This window comes from Gobio gobio (assembly GCF_949357685.1).
Source record: "Gobio gobio genome assembly, chromosome: 20".
NCBI lineage: Eukaryota > Metazoa > Chordata > Actinopteri > Cypriniformes > Gobionidae > Gobio > Gobio gobio.
Genome location: NC_137113.1, coordinates 16,359,680 through 16,385,922, shown reverse-complemented (window position 1 = coordinate 16,385,922; position 26,243 = coordinate 16,359,680). Strand labels below are relative to the sequence as shown.

Genomic DNA, 26,243 nt, shown 5'->3' with positions numbered 1-26,243 from the left:
TTCACCATAAATCATTGAATCTGCAGCTTTGTGTAATGATAACTTCTGTCAGTCATTTAGTCCTCATAAGCTCCTTTTCTGCTTTGTGTTTTTCCATAGGACCGACTGGCATTGTGCAGCCTATTGTGTGTGGTTAAAGGTATGTGTGTGTGTGTGGCATGCAAGAGGATTGGAAAATTTGAAAGACTCAGGAATTGAGTAAATAATATGTGATTGTCATCATTAACAGTAATTCTTTGGATGCAGTTGGTTCACATACTGTCACCGTTTTGAGTATGAAAAAAACTCACTATACTCCACTAGATGGCCTCAGTATATACTGTATAAAATATGCTGCATATTAATCGACATAAGGCAGTGGAGAATCACAAGTCAACATGCTTCTGTTTTGCAGTTTGCTAATTTAAAATACATTTTTAATGACAAATGACATTTTATCAGCATTTCAAATTGAACACGTTTTTAATTACAAATGATATCAGCATAACAGTATGAATAAAGGGTTAAAAAATGTACATGAATTTCTGAAATATGAATTCTTAAATATTTTTTTTCTTCATATTTCTATATTATTTCAAAGTTTCACAAAATTCTTAAACCTTACTTCCATGCTTAAATAAAAATAAATCCCTAGATGTTTAATGTGGTCTTAGACTTTTGGACCTCACTGTATTATTAAAAGACAAACAAGCAATTCCAGAATTCTTAGAACGACGTTTGCTTGGAGTCCGCTTTTTTCTGGTCCTCATCATCTGCTTCTTTTGCTCTGTTGGGGAGTGAAGGTAAATTAATACATTTGATTATCACAGTGAGTTAATGCTGAATATAACAATGACTTTATTCTCTGTTTCTTACCTCAGATTCCCTTTCCGTCTTTTGTATCCGTTGTAGGATGTAACAATGACAAACACGAGAAATAAAAATCCAGCTACAGCAGCAAGACCGGTGAACACGTTCTGAAGACTCGACTTGGGAGCAACTACAAGAGAAAAAAACAACAATTTGATTTATGACCTGTAAGTTATGTAATTTGAGATAAGATGCTGATAGAGCTGGTCCATGTGTTAATAGTTCATATAGTGAAGGACAGGGTAAGTCCTTGCAGGTTTTTATCCATTTGCTGACAGGAGCGATACATAACATTTGTGTAAGCATACATAACATTTTATCATGATACCTTATCAAAATACCTGATGACTATCATGATAAGTAAGTTGTCTTATCAACTTAACTGTCCAGATAGTTAAGGACACAACAGAGATTGTGTTTGACATTATATGCGGTTGATTATTTATATTGTCAATAATTTAAGGATCGTATTTTAAGAAATGTCTCAAAATAACCAAAATATTTATTGTCCCTGATATGTGAATTTATATTATAAGATTTGTAAGCAAGCTTTTTTTTTGTCACCTCCAGAATCACATGTCTCTCCGTTGGATATCAGCATGTGTCGGGTGTTATCCAGTGACCCGTCATTGATTTCTGGTTTTATATCCAGTAAGTGGCACATTAGAGGGTAAACGTTGACGGTCTCAAATGGTCCAACCAACATGTTTTTATGGAAATCTGGTCCCACTGCCCGGAAGAAAGGCTTCATGTCCATGACTTCATTGTCATAGCCATGTTCCCCATTATTGGTCTGGAATGAGTAGAACTGGAAGAATGTTTAGAACACAAGATCACATATAATGTTATGTTTTCCATATATTTATTGCTTATTGTGTCTATTATTGGTGTTCTTCATGCTCACCCCATTGATGACATATCCTGGGTCTGCATAGAGAACGATGGGTAGGATACGAGGATGTTTGGCGTAATGCAGTCGAGCAGGCATGTCTTCTTTCTTATAAACGTGAAGGTTTGGATGACCTCCCTTCAAGGCTTGATAAACCTTTTCAAGCATCCCTTCTTTGGGCAACAGCATCCCAAAAGGTCCATAATCCACCATGTGGAATTTCAGATCTCCTAAGGAGAATCCTGGGATGTCAGTGAGTATGATCTCTTTTACTTGCTCTCCTTTGAACACGGTGCTCATTCCATGGTCAGCTGTGGTGATAATATTAAGATGGTCACTGAGCCCGTGCTTCTCAGCAGTTTCCCGTATGTAGCCCACAGTTCGGTCCACTTTCTTGACCGCCTCACGTCGCTCAGGTGAATCAGGTCCATGCTTGTGGCCGGTCTCATCTGGGTCGCCAAAATACAAAGTGACAAAGTCTAAGTCTTGGTCTTTAAACCATTCCCTCATGACCTTGTCCACTTTCTCTCTCCATGACGTCTCATTTGTGTGGTCATAAAACCTTGGTTCCACCTCCCTCACTTGTACTGTTTCTGTATGGTATTTGGCAGCAGTGCCAGGGAAGTGTAAGGATCCTGTTTTAAGCCCCTAAGAAAGGACACATTTACAAGTCACTTATTTAATGCCAATGTAGCTAATAAGTGATATAGTGTTTTTTTCACTTGCTAAGTTTAAGATTAGTAATGAATTATTAAAAGTTGATGTCACAAAGAACATTTAGCATATTGGAGGTCACAAGTCACTTTGTTGTTGGAGGTCTAAATTATGAACTTTTGAAATTATGAAGAGATGTACCTGTCTTTGAGCCGTGATCCAAATGGGTAGACTGCCATTGTCCCAGTAGTCATCCACAAACTGCGTCATGTAGTATTGTTTCTTCTCCTGTGTGGTTGTGTTGAACCAATTGTTGTGAATCACACCGTGGTTTTCAATGTACCTTCCTTGAAAAAAAAAGCATAGTTTTCAGTGTCACTCATTTTGTAAGTGTTCTGCTGAGACTTCCCCAGGACTTTACATTTGATTTCATGCATTTGGCAGACACAGATATTCAAAGCAACTTAACTTTACATTCAAGGTATATAGGCCTATACTTTATCAGTTCATAAATTCTCTGGGAATCAAACCCATGGACTTGGTATTGCTAGTATTATTCTTGTCCTTGGCCATGTCATGGCCATCCATTGTTCTTATTCATAATCTATATCCATATATGAATATATGTATATATTTGGAGATGCACTTGAAACGGATCATTGCATTAGAGAAAATGGTAACACTTTACAATAAGCTCTCATTTGTTTACATTAGTTAATGTATTAACTAACATGAACTAACAATGAGCAGTACATTTTCTACAGTATTTATTAGTCTTTGTTAATGTTAGTTAAAAAAAATACAGTCATTCATTGTTTGTTCATTTTAGTTCGAAGTGCATTAACTAATGTTAACAATACAATTTATGATTTTAATAATGTATTATTAAATGTTGCAATTAACATTAACTAAGATCAATAAATGCCATAGATGTATAGTTAATTCTTAGTTCATGTTAACTAAATTAGTTAATGAATGAAACCTTAAGTGTTACCGAGCAAGTATATTATATATATTTTGTGATATAGTATATAGTGATTTTTATGAAAGCATGCACACTACTGTTCAAAACGTTGTGGTCTCTTATGCTAACCAGGATCACATACAAAAATACAATAGTAATATGTTTTTTCTATTTAAAATATATATTTTTTCTATATTAATATATTTTAAAATGCAATTCATTCCTATGATGGCAAAGCTGAATTTTCAATACTCAATATACAATAGTTACAAAAAAAACTAATACAATAGTTTTCAGTGTCACATGATCATTCTAATATGCTGATTTGGTGCTCAAGAAACATTTCTTCTTATTATCAATGTTTAATATTTTAGAAAATAGTGTAATCAAGTTCAAAAGAACAGCATTTATTTGAAAATTTTGTTTTGTAACAATGTTAAACTCTTTCTCTTTTGATCAATTTAATGCATCCATGCAGAATAAAAGTATTAATTTCTTTCAAAAAACGAAAAAGTATATTACTGACCCCAGTTTTAGGGACACTATATGATTTTTCTATTTAATTTAATTAGAAATGTTTTGTATTTTTCTCCTTACCAGATAACAGGGTGAAGTGTGTTGGACTAGTGATGGTCAGGAAAGGTGGAGTGACATATGCCGCTTTGACTCCTTCTTTAGCCATTTTGTCCAGGTTTGGGGTGTCCACATCTCGGTCGTAGTCCCACCTGAACCCATCAAAGCTGATTAGCAGTAGTTTGTTTCTTCTTGTGATGCAGCGATCTCTGGCTGGAGCAGAGAGAGACGCAGGGAATATAAGCAGCAAAATACTTAGTGCCAATAACATGACAGCTATTCCACTACTCTGTTTTACACAGAACCAGATTTGATGAAGCAATCTTTCTTTTCTCTGGATTGTCTGATGGTTGTTCCTGATCTAATAGCCTCAGCTTTTGACTGATCCTTTTGTTTGTGTTCTTTGCCATCCCATTCTGCACACTAAAGTTCACATTATAGATGTTTATGAGATAAATTACATGCTCATGCTATCTTATGTTATCTTATCGAGTGGCTTATCAGGAGTTATGGTACGAAAGCAATGCTTTTCTATGTGACTAGGAACCTTTCTATGATTTACAACTCGCTGCTTGTATAAAATGAAACATGGGGTTTTATATCAAGGCTATGTTGTGTGAAGGTAAAGATAAGTGTCTAACCAGACATTACACCTGGATTGCCTAACTGAGTTATTTGTCTACGCTTGTGCAATTGGGTTGTGGAAAAAACCCTGAAGCGTTTGGACTTTATCAGTCAGACAGTGATTCAGACAGTTGAGCTACAGTATAGTATGCAAGCTGCGTAAGGGCTGTTTCTTTGCAAAAACTCGCACATAAGTTTGGAAGAAGAGTACTGTGATCCTCCAGTTGTTGACTAATTTCTGCTCTTAACCAACTTGGGAATCATCCCTGCTGAAATGACAAGCAGAACTTGCTTTGTTTTGCTCCCACTAGTGCAATTTCCTTGGCTAACCAGTTTCATCAGCTAGACTAGCTTGGACATTCATGCTGGTCTTTTCAGCATACAGGGTATCCTGCATTCTAGATCTTTAACCACAAGGTTATGTTATGTAAGTTATGTATGATCATTGAGAACAAAAGGTATTTTCATTGTTTGTAACCACACAATAGTTATGCATATTCTTCAGGGTTATTCAATTCTGAAATGATGGACATTTGAAATTGTCCAAAAAATATGTGGCCTAAAGAAATGCCAATGCATTTGAGTAGTTTCATGTTCCTAATCTAATTTAGTGTAATCCTCTAAATTGTGGTTCAGATTTTCACAACAGTCAGAAGGAATTTTGCCCTTCTTTATAAAAGTGGTGTGCTCTCTTGAGGTTATTGTGAAGCATTTTAATCATAGTTGAGGTCAAGACTGTTGAGGCCATTCTCTTTGGTCATTGTCCTGTTTCATTCACTTAACTTCTGTTGAGTTTCAATTGTTGAGTAAGTCCCTGATCATAGTAAAACCTAATTTGTTCTATTCATGTGTTATCCGTTATATTCATACCAATTTAAACAAGAGAATATAATTTAAGTTATGTTATGCAAGTAATGCAGCTTTTGTTTGTTGATGTCTACAGATAATTCTGGCATAAAAATGATACATGGCTCTTTGAAATGAGGTTTGAGTATAAATATTTTATTTACTGATAGTATTGCATTCCTGTGTCCTTTCATTGTGCTGTTGCAAATGCGGGTGTGCATATACTTAGATATTCACAATAATACTATGCAGAACTTTGTTGGTTTCATTTATAAGATCTTCAGTCCCCCAATTCTATTAATTAGTATTATGCAGAACAGTACACATCCATATTCGTATACACCTGCCAGATGTAGACTAGAAGACCTGGGGCCCGTTCTTCGTACGTTGCTTATTACATCTGAGATGATTTGACAGATCCCAGATCTTTTAATCGTGATAACTGATCTCAGGCTAATTTGGTTCTTCAAACGAATTTGCGGATTGGATTAAAATATCTGGATTAAATGATCTAAGATCACTGCGCGTTCTTGTGTTCCCTGAAGAGGGCAGATGCATCGATACTCGAAACCACGATCAGCAATGCAGTGATTGGCTGGCGTCAAGACAGCAACGTAATGACATCATATAATTAAAAAAGCCACCTGGCAAAAAACTTGACAAATTATACGATAAAAACCCCATGAATTTCTGGACCTTTATAAGGAAACAGCCAAACCACCAAACCAACATAAAAGTTATAATAGATAAATGTCATGATAAATGTTTTTTTTTTAACATGATTACCAATTATTTATATTTATATTCAGATTTTATACTGTATTTGTACACCCTTTACATTTTTATTTAAATGTTGTAATTTAATTTTTAATTCAATTTGGAGCAGATTTGTAACGTGACAGTATTAAAGTTTCTTAAGGGTCAAGATCAAATGATCTGCATCTCTTGCGCTGCATCAAGCCACTCCCATAATATCTGTCATCACTTAAATTAATGCACGGCTCAGAGTAGCTGTACAACATGTGTGTAAATCTCCAATAAAATTATAAAGTAATTATTACATCACAAATAAATCGCTCAATCAAGTGGCTGTGTCTATATTATTATATACAACATTATAATATTATATACATTCTCATATAACTTACATAAACAATATAACATTTTTATATTATTATTTAAAATTATTATTATTCCCCCTGGTTCACTAATGAACTCTTGTAATAAAGTAGCAGTGGCTGGGACAGATTTTAAGTATCACCTCAAGATGCAATCTAATCTTGTTTACGTGAAATAAGCCTGCTCATGAGCAGGTTTAAGCTTACGGACCTGTTACTATGACAGCAAGTCCAGGATGAGCTTCGAAGAACCAAACAATCCGAGATCATGTCAAATCGTCAACAATCAAATCCAGCTAACTGAGTTAGCGAGGTACGAAGAACGGGCCCCTGGTCTGAACACCACAGGCATGCTTTCCGTCTGCTTGTGTTATTGGTATTTTCATGGTCTTGACCCAGGCTTTCAATAACTGAAACGCATGTGCTTATATTATGCGGCCACTTCCATATGACCCCGAAATGCATTTCATTTCATAATGCAGTTTATGATTTTCATAATGCACTTTCCCACCACCACCTACCAAGTTCAGTCAAATGCTAGCTGTTTAAGGCATGGTAATGTATTATGATGACTATGGAAAACAAATGTACATAAAGCTCAGTGGACATAATAACAGGCTTATTTTGTGCTCTTCCATTAGTGATAAAGATATCCACTATACATAATGATCCACTGCCTTTAATATGATATTAGAAGCCTGAACATTTAATCTTATAAACATCATCTTAGAATGATGTTTGCTTGGAGTCGGCTTTCATCTCTTCCTTATCTCCTTTTTCTTTCGCTCTGTTAGGGAGTAAAAGGAAAGAAATGCATCAGATTTTCACTAAACAGAAAGAAACTGTTCCTAAAAATAAGTCTTCATGTATCTCTGTGCCATACTTAGCATTAATTTTGCATCTATTATATCCGTTGTAGGATGTAACAACCACAAACACAAGCAATAAAAATCCAGCAACAGCAGCGAGACCAATGAACACGTTCTGAATACTTGACTTGGGAGCAACTGCAAGATATAAGATAAAAAAAAACGTATTGTTAGTTAATTTGATTGACCTGACCATTTATGATTAAATTAATTGGTTTATACTGTATGTTAATATAGTTAATAAATAATAAAGGTTGAAGAACGGCGCCTTCTGTATATCTGGTCAAGATAACTCTCAAGGTTCATTGACGGTCATCATATATTGCATTTGATAATTTAGACAAAATGCTGGTTTGAATATTTGCCAAAAAGTTTAAATATTTACCTGTCAACAAACCATTTATATTTTCTTTATTTGGAAACAGTTGTGAATTTTATTTTGCCCTACCTCCAGAATCACATGACTCTCCATTGGATATCAGCATATGTCGGGTGTTATCCAGTGACCCGTCATTGATTTCTGGTTTTATACCGAGTAAGTGGCACATTAGAGGGTAAACGTTGACGGTCTCAAATGGTCCAACCAACAAGTTATTATGGAAATCTGGTCCCACTGCCCGGAAGAAAGGCTTCATGTCCATGACTTCATTGTCATAGCCATGTTCCCCTTTATTGGTCTGAAGTGGGTAAAACTGGAAGAATGTTTAGAACATAAGACCACATACTGTATAATGTAATGTTTTCAATGTACAGGGAGTGCAGAATTATTAGGCACGTTGATTTTCTGATCATATTTTTTTTCCAGGCACATTTGACCAATTCCAAACCACAGTAATCCTAATAACTACTATTGATTTAGTATTTAATAATGTATAAGTGATAATAATAAGTATTTAATAATGTACATAATAATGATATAACATAATGTATAAGTATTTAATAATGTATAAGTGGGCAGACTCCACACTCCAGGAAAGGTTTCTAAACACAGACTGGAGTATGTTTGCTTCTCAAGCCACCAGTGGCGCTCACACGGACATTGACTCCTACACCTCCTCAGTATTGGATCATATCAATACCACCATCGACAGTGTTACAACCCAGAAACAGATCACCACATACCCAAATCAGAAGCCTTGGATGAACAGGGAAGTACGACTCCTGCTGAAGTCACGCAATACTGCCTTCAGATCAGGAGATGCACAAGCCTACAGCGCATCCAGGGCAAACCTGAAGAGGGGCATCAAAAAGGCCAAGCACTGCTACAAGCTTAAGATTGAGGGTCACTTTTCCAACTCTGACCCTCGACGCATGTGGCAGGGCATCCAGGCCATCAGTGACTACAAACCCCCCCACTCCACCCCCGCAGCCACTGATGTCAACTTCCTGAATGAGCTAAATTACTTTTATGCTCGTTTTGAAAGAGACAACAGAGAAACTGCCACCAAGCTCAAACCCTCAGCTGACCACCCACCAATCACACTCTCCACCACAGATGTCTGCAAGGCACTGAGCCGGATCAGCGCGCACAAGGCTGCTGGACCAGACAACATCCCTGGACGTGTGCTCAGGGCATGTGCGGAGCAGCTCGCTGGGGTTTTTACAGACATTTTCAACCTGTCTCTCGCCCAAGCAGCTGTACCATCATGCTTTAAACGCACTTCCATTGTGCCAGTGCCGAAACACTCCAGCCCGAGGTGCCCTAATGACTACCGCCCTGTAGCACTCACACCCATCATTATGAAGTGCTTTGAGCGGCTGGTCCTGGAACACCTAAAAGACTCTATACCATCCACATTGGACTCACACCAGTTTGCCTACCGCAGCAATAGGAGCACAGAGGATGCCGTTTCCATGGCACTGCACTCTGTGCTCACCCATCTGGACAGTAAAAACACTTATGCACGCATGCTGTTTGTTGACTTCAGCTCAGCATTCAACACTGTCATCCCATCCAAGTTAATTGCCAAACTTGGAGACCTGGGCATCAACACTTCAATGTGTAACTGGATTTTGGACTTCCTAACTGACAGACCCCAGAATGTTCGATCAGGATCCACCTGCTCCACATCCATCACACTCAACACTGGTGTACCACAGGGCTGTGTGCTAAGTCCGTTTCTCTACTCCCTCTTCACCTCCGACTGCAAGCCTGTGTATGGAACTAATTCCATCGTCAAGTTTGCGGACGACACTACGGTGATTGGTCTCATCAGCAACAACGATGAGACTGCCTACAGGGAAGAGATCCAGCACCTGGCCACATGGTGCGCTGATAATAACCTGCTCCTCAACACCACCAAAACGAAGGAGCTCATCGTGGACTTCAGGAAGGAGTCAAGAGGCACACACGACACCATCCACATCAATGGAATGGCTGTTGAGCGTGTCTCCAGTTTCAAGTTCCTGGGGATCCACATCTCGGCGGACATGTCGTGGACGACCAACACCTCCAGCCTGGTCAAGAAGGCTCACCAGCGCCTCTTCTTCCTGAGGACACTGAGGAAGAATCAGCTCTCCTCGGCCATCCTGGTGAACTTCTACCGCTGCGCAATAGAAAGCATCCTGACCAACTGTGTGGCAGTGTGGTATGGGAGCTGCTCTGTTGCGGAGCGCAAGGCACTGCAGCGGGTGGTGAAAACTGCCCAGCGCATCACAGGGACTCCACTGCCTGCCATCGAACACATCCAGAGGAAACGCTGCCTGCATCGAGCTCGCAGCATCCTCAAGGACTCCTCTCACCCAGCCCACAGACTGTTTTCTCTCCTGCCCTCCGGCAGGCGTTTCAGGATCCTCCGGACCAGGACCAGCAGACTAAAGAACAGTTTTTTCCCCAGAGCTGTCTCTTTATTGAACTCAAACCCCCGTTGATCCACTTCCCTCATAAACTGATAACTCTCCTACCTCACATCTGCCTTCACTTTGTTATTTGCACTACTGACTGTTTATTACAGTAACAACTGTTTACTTATGCATTCTGCACCACCATACCGTAACTGGATAATGCTCATCTGCACTGCCGACTGTATTTACAGTAACAATGTTTACATTTGCATTTTGCACCGTACTTCTAACTGGAATATGCAACCACTTTCCACTGCACTTTACACTTTCTTTCGGATAGCTCTGTCCATAATTTATTGTACTAACTTAATCCACTGCTATATTCCTCATATTAGCCTAACATATTATTGTATACCTCTAACTGTAAATTCTGTTCAAGTAATAACCGTCTGTATATTTATTCATAGTACATAGTCACCTGTAAATTCTGTTTATAGTAATAGCCATCTGTATATTTATTCATAGTACATATTCACCTGTAAATTCTGTTTATAGTAATAGCCATCTGTATATTTATTCACTGTATATATTCATCTGTAAATTCAGTTCTACTTATAGTAATAACCATCTCTCTACTTATACATATTTATATATATTCAGAATATAAATATGTATAAGTTACATATTTACATATTTACATATCTACTTATACATATTTATATATATTCAGAACATTTTTATGTCCTGCACTTACGCAACCATTGTATATATCCTGCACTTGCTGCTATTGCACTTCTGGTTAGACCTAAACTGCATTTCGTTGCCTTGTACTTGTACTTGTGTAATGACAATAAAGTTGAATCTAATCTAATATAATTGTTCATGAAGGCTGGAAATGAAAATCACCTTATTTTCAGGTGTGCAGAATTATTAGGCATGTTTTCTTTTACAGATAAATTGAGCCAAAAAAGAGATTTAACTCAGACTGAAAAGTCAAAAAGTATTAAATGCCCATGAAAAGGATGCAATACTAATGCAATACTAGACATTGCAGTTAAGGCGTGACCATTGGACAGTGAAATGCTCGTTGGGTCAGCAGGGTCAGACAAAAACATGTGGCGGAGAAAAGACACCTGTTAACTGCAAAAGAATTAAGAATTAAGGTGAAGAATTAAGGGTGAAACCATCAGGAACCCTTTAGTCTCCAGCGCCACCATTTTCCAGAGCTGCAACCTACCTGGAGTCTCCAGAAGTGCAAGGTGTCAGGATCTCAGAGACTTCAGTTAGGTAAAGAATCCTAAAAAATGACCCCCACTAGATAAGAATCACAAGCTGAAGTGTTGTAAAATACATGAAGCCTGCTTTTTTATAGGCTTTATAGGTTTTATAGGTTGAGAATGACTCTTGAAGGACCAGCACCACATCCTCTAGTACCACTGTTTGAAGAATTCATCTTCCAGAATCTGGCAGTACGTTTTGGGAGTTCATTTTAGTCCATCCTGAAGTCCGTTTTGCAGAGATGGACTAAAAATGAACTCCCAAAACGTACTGCCAGATTCTGGAAGATGAATTCTTCAAACAGTGGTACTAGAGGATGTGGTGCTGGTCCTTCAAGAGTCACTCTCAACCTATCTGTCCATAAAGCCTATAAAAAAACCTTCTTCATGTATTTTACAACACTTCAGCTTGTGATTCTTATCTAGTGGGGGTCCTTTTTTAGGATTCTTTACCTAACTGAAGTCTCTGAGATCCTGACACCTTGCACTTCTGGAGACTCCAGGTAGGTTGCAGCTTTGGAAAATGGTGGCGCTGGAGACTAAAGGGTTCCTGATGGTTTCACCCTTAATTCTTCACCTTAATTCTTAATTCTTTTGCAGTTAACAGGTGTCTTTTCTTCACCACCTGTTTTTGTCTGACCCTGCTGACCCAACGAGCATTTCACTGTCCAATGGTCACGCCTTAACTGCAATGTCTAGTATTGCATTAGTATTGCATCCTTCTCATGGGCATTTAATACTTTTTGACTTTTCAGTCTGAGTTAAATCTCTTTTTTGGCTCAATTTATCTGTAAAAGAAAACATGCCTAATAACTCTGCACACCTGAATATAAGGTGATTTTCATTTCCAGCCTTCATGAACAATTATATATCACTTATACATTATTAAATACTAAATCAATAGTAGTTATTAGGATTACTGTGGTTTGGAATTGGTCAAATGTGCCTGGAAAAAAAATATGATCAGAAAATCAACGTGCCTAATAATTCTGCACTCCCTGTATATTTGTGTCCATTATAGGTGTTTACTTCATGCTCACCCCATTGATGACATATCCTGGGTCTGCATAGAGAATGATGGGTAGGATACGAGGATGTTTGGCGTAATGCAGTCGAGCAGGCATGTCTTCCTTCTTATAAACGTGAAGGTTTGGATGACCTCCCTTCAAGGCTTGATAAACCTTTTCAAGCATCCCTTCTTTGGGCAACAGCATCCCAGAAGGTCCATAATCCAACAGGTGAAACTGCAGATCTTTGTAAGAGAATCCTGGGATGTCAGTGAGGACTATCTCTTTTACTTGCTCTCCTTTGAACACGGTGCTCATTCCATGGTCAGCTGTGATGATAATATTAAGATGGTCACTGAGCCCGTGCTTCTCAGCAGTTTCCCGTATGTAGCCCACAGTTCGGTCCACTTTCTTGACCGCCTCACGTCGCTCAGGTGAATCAGGTCCATGCTTGTGGCCGGCCTCATCTGGGTCGCCAAAATACAAAGTGACAAAGTCTAAGTCTTGGTCTTTAAACCATTCCCTCATGACCTTGTCCACATTCTCTCTCCATGACGTCTCATTGGTATAGTCAAAGGTTCTCGGTTCCACCTCCCTCACCTGAACTGTTTCTTTCTGGTACGTGGCAGCAGTGCCCGGAAAGTGTAAGGATCCTGTTTTAAGACCCTAAAAATGACACACAAATAAATAGTTTGCTTTACTTATGCAGTGTAAATGTAACAATTAGGATGTTGAAGATTTTGCATCCGAAAGCTTAGATAGCTTGGCAGCGTTTGCACACAAAGGTGCCTCACAAAACTGATTTTGGACAGGCTCCTGTGGCAGCATAATGGTTTAATGAGCTACAACAAAATAGAGAGATCTTTTTTAATATTTAAGCAAATATTTGATCGCTAAAATTGTAATTTCTTGCTAGAAATGACATCAAAAGTTGGCAAAAAATTTACATTTACACCCAAACTGACAACCAACTTTCATATGCCATGTTTATTTTTCTTAAGTGCTCAAGATGGTGGGATATCATAGGCAGTGAAGAATATATCTATGCTACCTTCAAAAATCAACCAGATGATGGTATCTCGGTAGATACGATGTTACATGAGCATTGGATTTGGACGTGCTTTGATGCCTTCCTACCTGGGCAGCATTTTTCAGCTTTCGGATACAGCCTTAGTGTCCAACAAAGTACAGTAGCCTCTGTTTCATGTGTAATATTGAATCATTACAATTAAAAACATTATTACGCCTTTTCCAAAAGTTTATGCTCGTCAGATATCTCAACTTTCTCTTAAAGGGACAGTTCACCCAAAAATGAAAACTAGCCCATGATTTACTTACCCTCAAGCCATCCTACGTGTATATGACATTCTTCTTTCAGACGAATACAATCAGTTATATTTAAAAAGTCCCAGCTATTCCAAGCTTTATAATGGCAGTGAATTCATCCCAAAGGTGTTCTATCGGATTGAAGTCAGGACTCTGTGCAGGCCAGTCAAGTTCCTCCACACCAAACTCGCTCATCCATGTCTTTATGGACTTTGCTTTGTCATGTTGGAACAGGAAGGGGCCATCCCCAAACTGTTCCCATAAACTCCAAGATGTCTTGGTATGCTGAAGCAATAAAAGTTCCTTTTACTGGAACTAAGGGGCCAAGCCCAACCCCTGAAAAACAACCCCACACCATAATCCCCCTGCACCAAACTTTACACTTGGCACAATGCAGTCAGGCAAGTACCGTTCTCCTGGCAACAGCCAAACCCAGACTCATCCATCGGATTGCCAGAGAGAAAAGCGTGATTCGTCACTCCAGAGAACACGTCTCCACTGCTCTAGAGCAGTATTTTTCCAACCTGTCCTGGAGGCACCCCAGCCTTGCACATTTTGTATGTCTCCCTTATCAGACACACCCAATTTAGTTATTGCAGTCTCTACTAACGAGCTGATGAGTTGAATCAGGTGTGATAAATGAGGGAGACACACAAAATGTGCAGGGCTTGGGTGCCTCCAGGACAGGTTTGAAAACCACTGCTCTAGAGTCCAGTGGTGATGTGATATACACCACTGCATCCGATGCTTTGTATTGCACTTGGGGATGTAAGGCTTGGATGCAGCTGCTCGGCCATGGAAACCCATTCCATGAACCTCTCTACACACTGTTCTTGAGCTAATCTGAAGGCCACACTAAGTTTGGAGGTCTGTAGTTAGTGACTCTGCAGAAAGTTGGTGACTTCTGCGCACTGAATGCCTCAGCATGCGCTGACCCCTCTCTGTGATTTTTACATGGCCTACCACGTCGTGGCTGAGTTGTTGTTATTCCCAATTGCTTCCATTTTGTTATAATACCACTAACAGTTGACCGTGGAATATTTAGTAGTGAGGAAATTTCACAAATGGACTTATTGCACAGGTGGCAACCTACCACGGTACCACGAATTCACTGAGCTCCTGAGAGCGACCCATTCTTTCACAAATGTTTGTAGAAGCGTCTGCATGCATAGGTGCTTGATTTTATACACCTGTGGCCATGGAAGTGATTGGAACACCTGAATTCAATGATTTGGAGGGGTGTCCCAATACTTTTGGCAATATAGTGTATTTTTTAAAAATGTTGGTAACCAAACAGTTGATGGACCCCATTGACTTCCACAGTATTTCCCCCCCCCCCCCCCATATTATGGAAGTCAATGGGGTCAATCATCTGTTTGGTTACACATATTCTTCTTTGTGTTCAGCAGAAGAAAGAAATCCATACAGGTTTGGAACAACTGGAGGGTGAATGAAAGATGACAGAATTTTCATTTGTGTGAGAACTATCCCTTTAATTAATTTGTCTATGGTTTGAGGTGTACCTGTCTTTGAGCCGTGATCCAGATGGGTAGACTGCCGTTATCCCAGTATTCATCAACAAACTGTGTCATGTAGTATTCTTTCCTTTGTCGTGTGGTTGTGTTGAACCACACGTTATGAATCACACCATGGTTCTCAATGTACCTTCCTGAGGGAAATAACCGATCATTGATCATTTGATTGAATCAATTCTATATGTATTGTTATGCATTGCTGTCACTGAACAAATGTCATCCGTTCTCATCAATATTTCAGGAAACAAACAACTTATCAAAATAATAATAAAAAACTCATTTATTTCACACATTTCCATAAAAACCTCACTACTAATAACTACTTCATACTTTTTGTAATTTCACATTAGAGCACACACATTTTGATAAAAATATCACCTCTATTATTATATAATTTATGTAATATTCAGTGGTGTAATTACTAATATACCACAAATATCAACACTATCGGCTGCAATAGATATTATGTAACAATTTTATTGATGTAAAGAAGAATGCACTATTATTGGTATAAAACTTGCAGTTTTGGGGTCACCATAAATTATCTAAAGTAAATGTTTTAAATAGAAAATTTATTTCAAATTACAGTGGCATTTTTAATGAATTGTATTTTTCTCCTTACCAGATAACAGGGTGAAGTGTGTAGGACTAGTTATGGTCAGGTAAGGTGGAGTGACATATGCTGCTTTGACTCCTTCTTTAGTCATTTTGTCCAGGTTCGGGGTGTCCACATCTCGGTCGTAGTCCCACCTGAACCCATCAAAAATGGTCAGCAGTAGTTTGTTTCTGCCTGTGGTGCAGCGATCTCTGGCTGGAGCAGAGAGAGACGCAGAGAATATAAGCATCAAAATACTTAGTGCCAATAACATGACAGCTATTCCACTATGTTTTACACAGAAACAGTCTTTCTTTTTTTCCTGATGGTTATGGATTTTCAGCTCTCGCCTCTTGACTTATTATTTTGCCTCGGTGCTTTGCCATCAGTTTCTGCAGACTTATCATCGTCATTGAGGTTTATTGGATGGATTGCATGTTTGTGTTATCTTGCGTTATCTTAGTCTTATCAGAAGTTATAGGGCAACAACAATTACTCAACTCTTTTCCTTAGAATTATAGTTCACTGCTTATAATAATAAATTAAATGTATAGGAGATGAAGTCTGTTTTGTGCCAATATAATAATCTAGACAGGCATCTCTATCTACAGTATGCTTGTGAAACCTTAAAGATTTGGGCTTAAAGATTAAGTGAAATGTAATATCACTTAATCTTTTTTCGTTAATCTTTTGATAGTCATTCAGACGGGGCTTCAAAAGGTGACCTATAGTGTTCACGCTGCATGAGGCAGTTTCTCTAGAAAAATTCAACTTCTTTCCCGTAATTCCCATAACTCCGCCTCCAAAAATGAATACTTGAACAAATTGTCGTTATAAAACAGGTTAAAAAGTAAATAAAATCCACTATAGGTAGGTAGGACATATTATTGAGAAATGTTACTCTTTTTTGTACTATTGATAGATGTTTTGTTTTATTTTATTTATTTTTTGCTTTCCCTTTTCTTGAAGAGTTTCTAGAGAGCCTGGATTTTCCATCTGTCCTACCTTACCTTACATAGTGATTTTACCTAATAAGAAGCTTCATGGTAGCTTTAACAGTCTACCACATTTGTGTTATACCTCACGCTACACAAACTTGTCCACCAGAGGGAGTTGAGCCTTTGACTAAGAAATACTCCAACTCAGAACTGGCTCTTTGTTGAGATGCAGTAGTCACATTTAAGGTCCCTTCCCTCTTGCAGCGACACCTCTCTTCTCACATGAGATCACAGCAATAGCAAACCACAACGAGCCAATGATTTATCTATGGACAAAATCAAGTCAATTTTTCTTTTTCAAAAAGCTGTTTCACTCAGATATACAGTGGTACGCACCAACAGGGAAGAAAAGACTATCGAAACTTCCATTTCATGCCCACTTTAAAATTTATATTTATGAACATTGACGCTTTAATTTAGTTTTAACATGGATGAAAGAACACAACTCAGGTCTCTTCCTTTTCAACCAATCAACTAATTTTCTCATGCTAGAGAGCTTTTTATTGGACACAAATTTGAGTCCTCAGACTGCAATCATTTTTGCTATGTTGGAAACTATTATATTTACATCCGGTCACCCTGGAGAACACTGAACAATTAAATAAGCTATTCCAATTTAAACTTAACTGTTTGTTTGGCTATTTGATATTAATTTCAGATTTAAAGGAAGCTTTAAAGGAACACTGGGTGCAAATCAGCCAAGACATGGATCTCTGGGACTAGGAGGGCCTTGAAGTCTGATATAGCTAGAGCCATGGGACCTCTGGGAAGACAACAAAAGCATTAAAAATGGGTCTTTCACTAAACACTGTCTTCCCAGAGGCCATGTCAGGTGAAGGTAATCATTTGGAATGTATACTGTATATGAGAATGACTCTCTATGATGACTGGTGGTTGAGTTTCCTATACAACCACATGATGGCGTCAGACACCTTTTTCTGTCCTGATTACACTAAAGTCCTACTGGAATCCTGACTGTATTTCTTTCATGAAAGAACCCAACAGGACAGAATAATCCTACAGGTCTATGTGCTTTCTTCCTGTGACCTGTAGGTTTGTCCACGTACTCATCATGTATGATTGGGGGAACTTTTCACATGAATTTAGGATTCCTGCATATATATATATATACCTGTTGGAAAATATATATCTCTCTATGGTTTGTGCAAGTCTTTTTAACATCTTACTACTAGAATGTTTTTATTACAAATTTGTATTAATATACAAACCTGCATGACTGTATAGTCTTGCACTCCACCTTTAGGACAGTGGTAGGCCAATTAAACCTGCTAAAAATCAATATTTAGTGCAACTGGTCTGACATAAAATGACATTATCAGGAAATTGACATGCGCCCCTCAGACACTGACATTTGTTTTTACTGTGGTGTAAAAATTTGTCAACAAAACTGATCCTCAATAATAATTATTCAGTTAATTCTGTTCAGATATTTGCTCATGTAATGTTTTACATGAATAGCTTTGTTACATATATATTTAAAAAGGAACAACGAATTTACACATTCACCACAAACACTTCAAAACAGCTTCATTTTAAATTTATTTAAAAAAAAGAAGTACAAAAGGCCCTTGTCTTGGGAACGAATATTGCCTAGAATTAAATTCTGATTGAATAAAATTTTTGACGTTCCTTGCATCTGAGCTCCACCCACTTAATGGTCCTGTCTCCTTCAAAATACTCATCTTAAGCCCTGTTCGCACGGGATTAGTATTATCTGGGGACCTCGTGTGATTCAGAAATTACTCCCCCACATCTGAATTTTGTGTGGCGCATTCGCACGGGATAAGCAAGCCTGTGATTTTACTCGAATTTACTGACTAATCTCCCGGAATATGACAAGACTTGTAAATGTTTTTTCGTTATAGATATAGCTGTATAAAATTATAAATCGATATCATTTTGATTGTTTTATAGTAATACAAATAATTTTGTTCAGTTAGAGAACAGACGCTTTAATTAAAAACTGAACTGAGCAATAATAACAATATACGACGGAAGATTCTGTTTCAAGTAAAAGCGCCCATTTAAGCGAGTTTGTCATTGTCATTGTCCTTTTCTGTTTTTGTGTTTTTCATTAAGAATAATATTAAACACACCATTCAAGCAATTTACTCCCAAATTGGTGCTCATTCTAAAGTGAAAGTATAATCCGCACGGCCGCACGGAATTCATAACGGTGCTCATTTTATGCAGCCTAGCTCCATTCTTCGTGAAAGATAAAGATAATGCGCACCGGAAACAAAAACCTTGCAAAAATTATATACGATCCGCCTAATCCCGGCCAAATCACAGAGATGCCGATTCGCACGGGACTAATATTATCACAGGACCTCGGTGTTTGGCGAAATACGGTAGGTAATTTGCGGGTGAATTTTTACTTTACATATTACAGACATGGCCGATTCGCATGGGATTAAGATCACAGACATTCTCTGCAATTATTACAAATCACCAGGGGTCTCATTTATAAAACATTGCATAGATTTCATCCTAAAAGTGAACGTACGCACAAAAGCTAGATTTTGCGTACGCACAAAAAAATTCAGATTTATAAAACCACGTGTACGCCAGAACCTGCGCAAAAATCCCTTTATATATCACAGCCAGCAGAAGATTGTGCGTACGTGCATCTCCACATTTCGTCTCCTCCCTGAAATCACCATATATGGAGCTTACAACGCCTAGTTTTACTATGTATAACCTCATCTGCATATCATTTGCATGCATATTACCATCCACGTGACACCATATTGAACACTGTCAAAGGTACAAGACATTGAAAAATATTAGATACGGACTATAAATGCCATTTGTGCCTTACCCAGTACACTGCTGACAATCATCCAATATCCTTTTTATGTTTTAGAATAAATGTATCAAAATATCCATAAAAACTAAATTGTATAAAATACTTCTCAGATATTCTTTTAAAATAAAGTTTATTCATTCATTTCCATGGGCCAAGTGTTATTTTAATTCAAAATATTTAGTTAATTTTAAACCCTTCAACTCAAATTCATGCAGTTTCAATCTAACTTCAGTTCACGACCTCACCATCTGTGTCGCCAATTCCCTTTGTCTCCAGAATGTGCGTACGCACGGCTCAAAGTTTGCTTAAAGGTGCGCACATTCTCCCGTCAAGTTTGTTTTTTTTATAGATCACAACCTTTGCGTGGGAACTGGCGTACGTACGTTTCCAGCCCTGTTTTGTGCATACGCACGCTTTATAAATGAGACCCCAGAGGTCCCCAGATAATACTAATCCCGTGAGAATAGGTCTGTGGATTGTCTTAGATTGGTCATAAGCCAATCAACTGTTTCATTTAATTTATATGTGGGTGTGGTCTTTGAAACCGCAGAGGCCTTGAGTTACGCAATCCTACGCAAATAACTAAACGCGAGCATCGCGCGGCATGCGTGATTGTGTAATTGCCAGATGAATTGAACGGTTAACGAGGGCTGATTTACATCAAATAATCATTGTGAGTTTTCTAATTCGACTTTTACAGTAGGCTACTTCTTAATGACTTGACTGTCTGGTTCATGTTTCCTAAGTAAGCAAATTGTTATTTGCAATTAACAGGGTTTTTAGTAATAATATAACAACCGTCCTGTACCACCAGTGGTGTTCTTAAATTCATGACCCAGTTTTATACCTGCACTTAAAGGGTTACTTCAGCAATTTAGCATCAGTAGAAACCCGGTAGTATATTCAAATTATGGTACTTTCCCCCCTCATGTCCCCCTGAGACAAGAGAATTATGCCCTTTATTTCTGGAAAATAAAGTGTGATGACGCAAATATCGTCATTTTGTGTCATTGGAGGATTTTTTGGCCAGAGGCTAAAAACTACAGCCAGCAGTAGGAGCTAGTTCCGCATGTTATCAACCTACCCACAGCGGAGGGATCTCACTCACAGAATGTAAATGCGCAAGGCCGCTCGGATCGGGCATTAATAACTGTGCGGTGCGGAGCAAAGTGAGTGTTTCAACTTTTCAATGAATTCCTATGAAAGTTAAGCTTCCATATGCAATCTGAAAACGCGCCAGACTGGACACGGGCTGAGAATGAATGCCACGCTTCCCTCAGCTCTGCTCAGCTCTTTACGACTCCTGCTGCGTTTTTCTCGTGACTTTCGTTCAGCTCACTCACACTTTATTGAAAAGACACGTTCAGTTTTTAATTGTAGTGTTTATTCTCTAACTGAACAAAATTATTGTATTATTATGAAGATCAAAACGACGGTGGGGGGAGTGTAGGAAGTGGCCTCGTAGGGCAGCGAAGCAAGTGCATTCTGGGAGGTGTTGTCTTTCATCCACATGAGGCAAAAATAAATGTTGTCTTTTCTCAGTCTAGAAGGCACCAAATTCAAAAATAATTTCACATTTCTACTACATAAATGACCCAGTTTAAATACACATTCATATTCCCAGCGCTGAAGTGCCCCTTTAATGTTGTCAACCAAATTTTATTTAGAATTTTTACAGTAACAATGTAATTAATGTTCTATTTATTAAAAACCAAGTCAAAAATCTCTTAGTGTTAAGTGTTTTAAGCATTTTTACATTTATTCCAAAATAATAACTAAAGGCAGTAACAATTTAAGCAATGTATTTTATTTGTGAACTGATGTTCAGCTGTTCTTTCTTAGTCAACTTCTGTTCGGATCATCAGTCATCAAGCTCGGTAAACACTGGCCACAGTGTTATGTCTTCAGTTTCAAGTTTGATTTTGAAGTGACTTAAAGTGGTGATATCTAAGTATTTGAGGTGTTTACTTGCTTTTTAATTCGTCTTCCCATCAGCACCATCATTTGGTTCATTCAGACCATGGGCGTCGGAAACAAGAAAAATGTGGGTGGGTCCTCTCCCAGAAATTTTTACTGCAACATTTCTGTATGCTGGTGCCTTTTAATCAAATTGCTTTTGTAGCCTAAAATGGTTATCACATACCTGGCAAGGTTTCCCAAAAATTCACGCAGAAACAAAAGACTATAAGTTGTTTTGAAAAAAAGCCAAGCAGTTCAGATAACCGCTAGCGTTATAACAACACAGTGTAAGTTAGGGTGACCATATTTTGATTACTGAAAACCAGGACACTCAGCCCGGCAATGAAATACTCAAATGATACTCGAAGTTTACTCAAAGATGCCTCATTAATTTCAATACACTTAAAGTATGCCCCCTCTGTATGGATAGAAAATTGTTATATTAGGGCCAGGACAGGACTTGAAAACAGGACATGGCCTGGGAAAACAGGACGTTTGGTCACCCTAGTGTAAGTGTAACTAATTAAATGCTGCAACAAAGACTACGTGATACATTTAAAAGCAACAGGTGAACAAATGATGAACATTGTTTAGTGACAGTATGTGAGCACACAGCCAGACCCACCTGAGCAGCTGATATGCTAAGATGCTGTGTTTACTGTGCTGTGTTGCGGGTGCGAGTAGGCGTGGGTAGTAAAAACACGGAATGGAGTTTCTCCGGGAGCTCGGCTATTTCCGGAAAGAAGCGGTACAGCTGTATCTGTCTTTTATAAAACTGATAAAGCTAAAAACTCTTCGGAGATATGAAGGATGCAATACTCTATACTGTAGTTACACAAGATGGGAATTGGCAGAAACTCTGTGTGTTATGTCCCCTTTTACGAATCGGCTGCAGGGTGGAGTTTGCCTTGAAATGGTTTGACGCATTTGGACATGGGCGTGGCTTCTGACGTCAAAATTGGTTGTGGGTGGGGTTTGATGTCCACCGCAGGCTACAGCGAGACGCTTCTCAACGCGCATGAAAAAAGAGGCGGGAATTATTGCCCAAACGAATTGTATCCAATCATAGTTCAATGAAGGCATTGCCTCCTCTCACGTGACTTTCCTCCATTCATTCTCAATTACCCCCCACCAAACCCACCAACCGCATGCTTTTTCATAATCGCAATAAGCCAAATGGATTTTAACGCAATTTCATGTTAATTGCAATTAATCATGCAGCATATTATTTTGTAATATGGATTCTTTTCTCATCCATTTAAGGTACTGCCTACCTTGTCTCCTCTTAGGAAACACCCCTGCAAAGGCATGAATTCTCAAGTCTCACTGAAACAGATTTTTTTTATTTTTTTAAATGTAATGGACTTTATACAGATCATACATGTTAAAAATACCTAAGACATGTTTAGAAATGTAGTCTAAAAGAACAACAAGATGTTTTGAACATTTGAACATCATTGTATGACACGCACAACCTCTTGGTTTACATTCGCTTGTGTTATTGGTAATTTCATGGTCTTGACCCAGGCTTTCAATAACTGAAACGCATGTGCTTGTTTTATATTACGACCTCCATGTGACACACGTTCATGACCTCAAAACTCATCTCATTTCATAATGCAGTTTATGATGCACTTTCCCAGCCCCCCACCAACCTGCTTGCTAGGTTAAAGACAAGTCAAATGCTAGCTGTTTGAGGGCATGGTAATGTGTTATGATGACTATTGGAAACAACTGGTGGTAAATGGCAAGGACAATTTCCAGATCTATAGCAGTGATTACAACTAACTTGAGCATTTGAATGTGATGGCCAGTAAAACAAGCATTTTATTTTAGCAGTTATGGCGATATTCAGTCATGTCAAACATTCTCGATTGATCTGAGTGTGTGTGTGTTTGTCTAGATTGTTGGTAACCACAGATATCCATTTGCTTTATTTTTGAAGTCAAGTGTAGACTAATGTGAATCAATTGAATATGTACAACAGTTAGTTCTGGTCCTACTCCTAGAATTTGTTTGGCCATCAAGACTGGATTAACCATATCGGCATGTGTCCAAACGTATTATTATAAAAAAAATGTAAATGTTCATTGGTGACGCAAATATAGACTAGCAATATTTGTATTAAGTGAGTTATTCAGGATTAAAGAGATGCATTGCTATTTTTTGCCTGAACAACAGTTAACAAGTTAAAGGGATAGTTCACTCAAAAATTAAAATTCTGTCATCCTTTACACTCCCTCGAGTTGTTCCAAACCTGTATAGGTTTTTTTCTTCTGCTGAACAAAAAAAAAAGATATTTTAAAGAATGTCAAACCAAACAGTTGATGGACCCCATTGACTTCCATAGTATTTTTTCCAATGGGGTCCCTCAACTGTTTGGTTTGACATTCTTCAAAATATCATCTTTTGTGTTCACCAGAATAAAGAAACGTATAATGTACTCGAGGGAGAGTAAATGATGATAGTATTTTCATTTTTGGGCGAACTATCGCTTTAACTTGTTAACTGTTGTTCAGGAAAATCATAGTAGTATTGGTGTTTAGCAGCACTCTTGCTTTCTTTAGTACATAGTTTGGAATTACTGCCCTCTTTGACCTTTTATGAAATAGGAAATGGTAGAATCGCATATCGATGCTAATGACGTCTGTTCGTATATCACTCGGAGAGTATTTTATCTCGGAGGCTGGTCAGTAGTGTTTTATGATGCGACCTTATTGAAGTCAATCAAATCATCTGACAGCTAGTTGCTCAGATGGGGTTTGCTTTTGGCCTTGGGACAGGTTCAAGGTGAACACCTAATCTCTTGGAAGATAAGCTATTACTGTCATCAGGGCTCATTTTTCTCATTTACATTCACCTACATACATGAACAGAAAGCAAAAACTGTGTGCATTAAAGAGACCTTTTTCCTTATTCTGTTTAGAGTTGACATGGAATGAAAATTCACCCTATTTCTTAAATGCATATTATACATTGTATTTTTTATTTTGAACATCATTTTTAAACACATTTTCTTAATTCTCGCTGATGATTTACAGTACTATACAGGTTTTCTCCAATCATGTAAGCCCAAGGTATACTTTTTCTATGCTTACGCTACTGTATACATATTTACTAGAACGTTTCATTATTGTCCAGTCTGGCTATTTCTCTCCAGAAGTTATGACTGATACTTGTACTCTTTAAACTACAGGTATCTCTTAAACCCCTCACACAAGTGCTTGTCAATGCAGTTTAACAGCACAGTACACATGGTTACAAACGTCAAGCTGTACGCATTAATTGTGCTGATGATGGAATTCATGTAATGCGCATTATACGCATACCCTAGTGTACACATAAAAACCAAAGTAAACTATGGCCTTTTATCTACCTCTGTTTTTGAGTGCATCGCCCTCATCTTAAAAATCCAATCAACCGATTGAAGAACCTTTAACATCTTCACATTGCACACATGTTCCTTCATAGTGGAAAGCTTTAGGCTACAACCTGTCTGAGAGTTGCCACCATGGCGAGTGATGATAAATGCATTCCAGTGCTGGAAATTTAAGAAATCATTTAATCTAGAAATCAGAAAAGGCCGCAAATATAAGTGCAAAATATGTTTTCCAACTATTAAAATGTTATCGACGTTGACGGTTTCAATGTCGAACCTGAGAAAGCATCTATGATGAATGTTAACCTGAAGCGCCACCTACTGTCAAACCAAAAATTATTCAGACACCAGATATAATTTTTTACTAGTGCGTGCAGGATATTATAATTCATTTATCTAAGTGAGGATAGAAAAGTAAATAGTAAACGGTGACATATTATACCTAAAAATGCTTCATACAGTGGACTACCAGTAAAATGTATAAGTTGGGACCAAAATGATTCAAACACTTTGACCTGACCTGCTTAAGTGTTTTTTCTTTAATTGCTAATTCAACCTTTTAAACCACAGACTGAACAAAATTAAGCATTGCTAATTGGTTGACCTTGGTATTATCTAATTGTGTATTTAAATTTAACAGCTGACAGCTGATTGGTTGATTGTAATCCATTACATACCTTTCTATCAAAGTTATTTGACATTATCCAGATGAATTTGTTCTGACACACCCTGATTTATTGTCAAATTTTATTACCATTTTATAAACTATAGCGAATAAACTGTGATAATGTGAGAAAATGTTGAAGGTGTCTGAATACATTTTGGTTTGACTGTAGTGGACAAATCTCTCTATTAGTTTGTCCTGTTATGACTTGCAAAATAGAGCTACACAACGATTGGTCATTGAGTCTAAACAATAATTTAGGTGGAAACTTTATACTGGGGGGTCTGTTTGGGTTGCCAGTGAGTATGAAACTAAAATCTATTCTTGCTTCTGTTAAAGAGAAATCAATATTAGGCCTTATATTATATAATGTTTTCCCAATCCCTTCTCTCTCTCAAACACACACACACACACACACACACACAGTGGTAAAAATAATAGTATGCATATTTGTACTATTTTTTTATCAGTAAGAAGAAAAACATTATGTTTGTACAGTATAA

The 26,243-nt window shown here is 38.0% G+C and overlaps 2 protein-coding genes across 2 annotated transcripts; both read right to left on the bottom strand.

The window, feature by feature from the left end:
- Positions 1–705: 705 nt before the first annotated feature.
- LOC307143978 (ectonucleotide pyrophosphatase/phosphodiesterase family member 7-like) lies at positions 706–4,200 on the bottom strand (the record flags this gene model as incomplete). The annotated part of the gene is made up of 6 exons (XM_079845887.1): positions 706–766; positions 856–979; positions 1,414–1,657; positions 1,754–2,386; positions 2,594–2,739; positions 3,954–4,200. The coding sequence occupies 6 exons, from the start codon at positions 4,198–4,200 to the stop codon at positions 706–708; spliced, it is 1,455 nt and encodes a 484-aa protein (XP_079702013.1).
- Positions 4,201–7,243: 3,043 nt separating this feature from the next.
- Positions 7,244–16,184, bottom strand: enpp7.2 (ectonucleotide pyrophosphatase/phosphodiesterase 7, tandem duplicate 2; the record flags this gene model as incomplete). The annotated part of the gene is made up of 6 exons (XM_079845561.1): positions 7,244–7,304; positions 7,401–7,524; positions 7,835–8,078; positions 12,488–13,120; positions 15,304–15,449; positions 15,938–16,184. 6 exons carry the CDS (start codon positions 16,182–16,184, stop codon positions 7,244–7,246), a joined length of 1,455 nt encoding a protein of 484 aa, XP_079701687.1.
- Positions 16,185–26,243: the final 10,059 nt, after the last annotated feature.